The sequence below is a fragment of the Micromesistius poutassou genome (genome assembly GCF_964030765.1).
Source record: "Micromesistius poutassou genome assembly, contig: SCAFFOLD_6003, whole genome shotgun sequence".
Lineage (NCBI taxonomy): Eukaryota > Metazoa > Chordata > Actinopteri > Gadiformes > Gadidae > Micromesistius > Micromesistius poutassou.
Genome location: NW_028178567.1, coordinates 7,501 through 8,586, shown reverse-complemented (window position 1 = coordinate 8,586; position 1,086 = coordinate 7,501). Strand labels below are relative to the sequence as shown.

General features: G+C 44.7%; 1 protein-coding gene across 1 annotated transcript in view; it reads right to left on the bottom strand.

The window, feature by feature from the left end:
- Window positions 1–432: 432 nt before the first annotated feature.
- Window positions 433–1,086, bottom strand: part of LOC311373562 (nuclear receptor coactivator 3-like) — a gene marked incomplete at its 5' end in the record, with an annotated part of 6,176 nt that continues 5,522 nt past the window's right edge. The window contains one exon of the mRNA XM_084490302.1: window positions 433–835. Coding sequence (XP_084346428.1) covers window positions 824–835 — 12 coding nt within the window. The 3' untranslated portion in view covers window positions 433–823. The remainder of the gene's footprint in view (window positions 836–1,086) is intronic.

Below are 1,086 nucleotides of genomic sequence, written 5' to 3'. Positions count from 1 at the left end.
TATATATTATATGTGTGTATATATATATATATATATACATACACGTGATGTATATATACTATACATATATGTATATGTATATATGTATATGTATATATATGTACACAACAAGACATATTTACATGGAGATGGTCTAGCACCAGCACTGAGGAACTGGCTTCCAAACATTCTGAAACAGAAAGAGAAGTTCAAAAGGTTTACAGTTGACCACGTAGAGTCGTGGTGGCGTCAGGCCCAAAGAGGGAGGTCTTCCTGCCTGCCTGTGTTCCAGTCTGTCGTCCGATGTCTGCCCCTCCAACCGCCCCCAACCCCACCCCGAAAAGTTAGTTGACTTTATCCGTTTGGTCCCAAAAAATGTCCTGTGTGTCGACATGAAACACAAACCACTCATGACGAGAATAGAAAGGGAAATACAGTCATAGGGAACTACCGACTTTTTTTTGTGAAAAGTTATATAAATAAGCAATCAATATCTGGCAATCACGATAAGAGCTTGTGTGTGTGTGTGTGTGTGTATGTGTGTGTGTGTGTCAGTGTGCAGGTATGTGTGTGTGTCACAGTGTCTCAGATTTACAAGAAGGCATTGTATTCTCGGTATAGGATCGTGTCTGTGGTTGTTGTCGTAGTCCCCTAGGCTGTCAGTCTGCGAGTCTGCGCGTGTCCGACTCCAAAAGAGCACGAGCACTCCCCCTAGTGGTGGGTGTGCAGCACAGCAGACGGAAAAACACCCGCCGACCTGGTGCTCCACGCCTGGGCGCTGCAGCTGCTACAGCTCTCTGGATGAGGGTCACAGGGAGCCCGGACGAGCCCAGAGTCACCGAACTCAGCAGTATTTCTGTGGAAGGAAAGAGAGCGATAGAATGTGAGTCCCTGTTTGGTGTTGCTAAATGAACAGAGCTGGAACATACTGAAATGTCATCTGAAATGTCAAAGCACTGTTGCTTTGATGACATTGTACTCAATTAGAAGCGCTGGTACAGAAAAACAACTAGTCATGTAGAAGTACTGACACTTGATGTCATTGTATTCAACAACTGCTTTGAGCACGAGTGTTTCAAGCAATTTTGTTGATTTTCCCCGGACTGA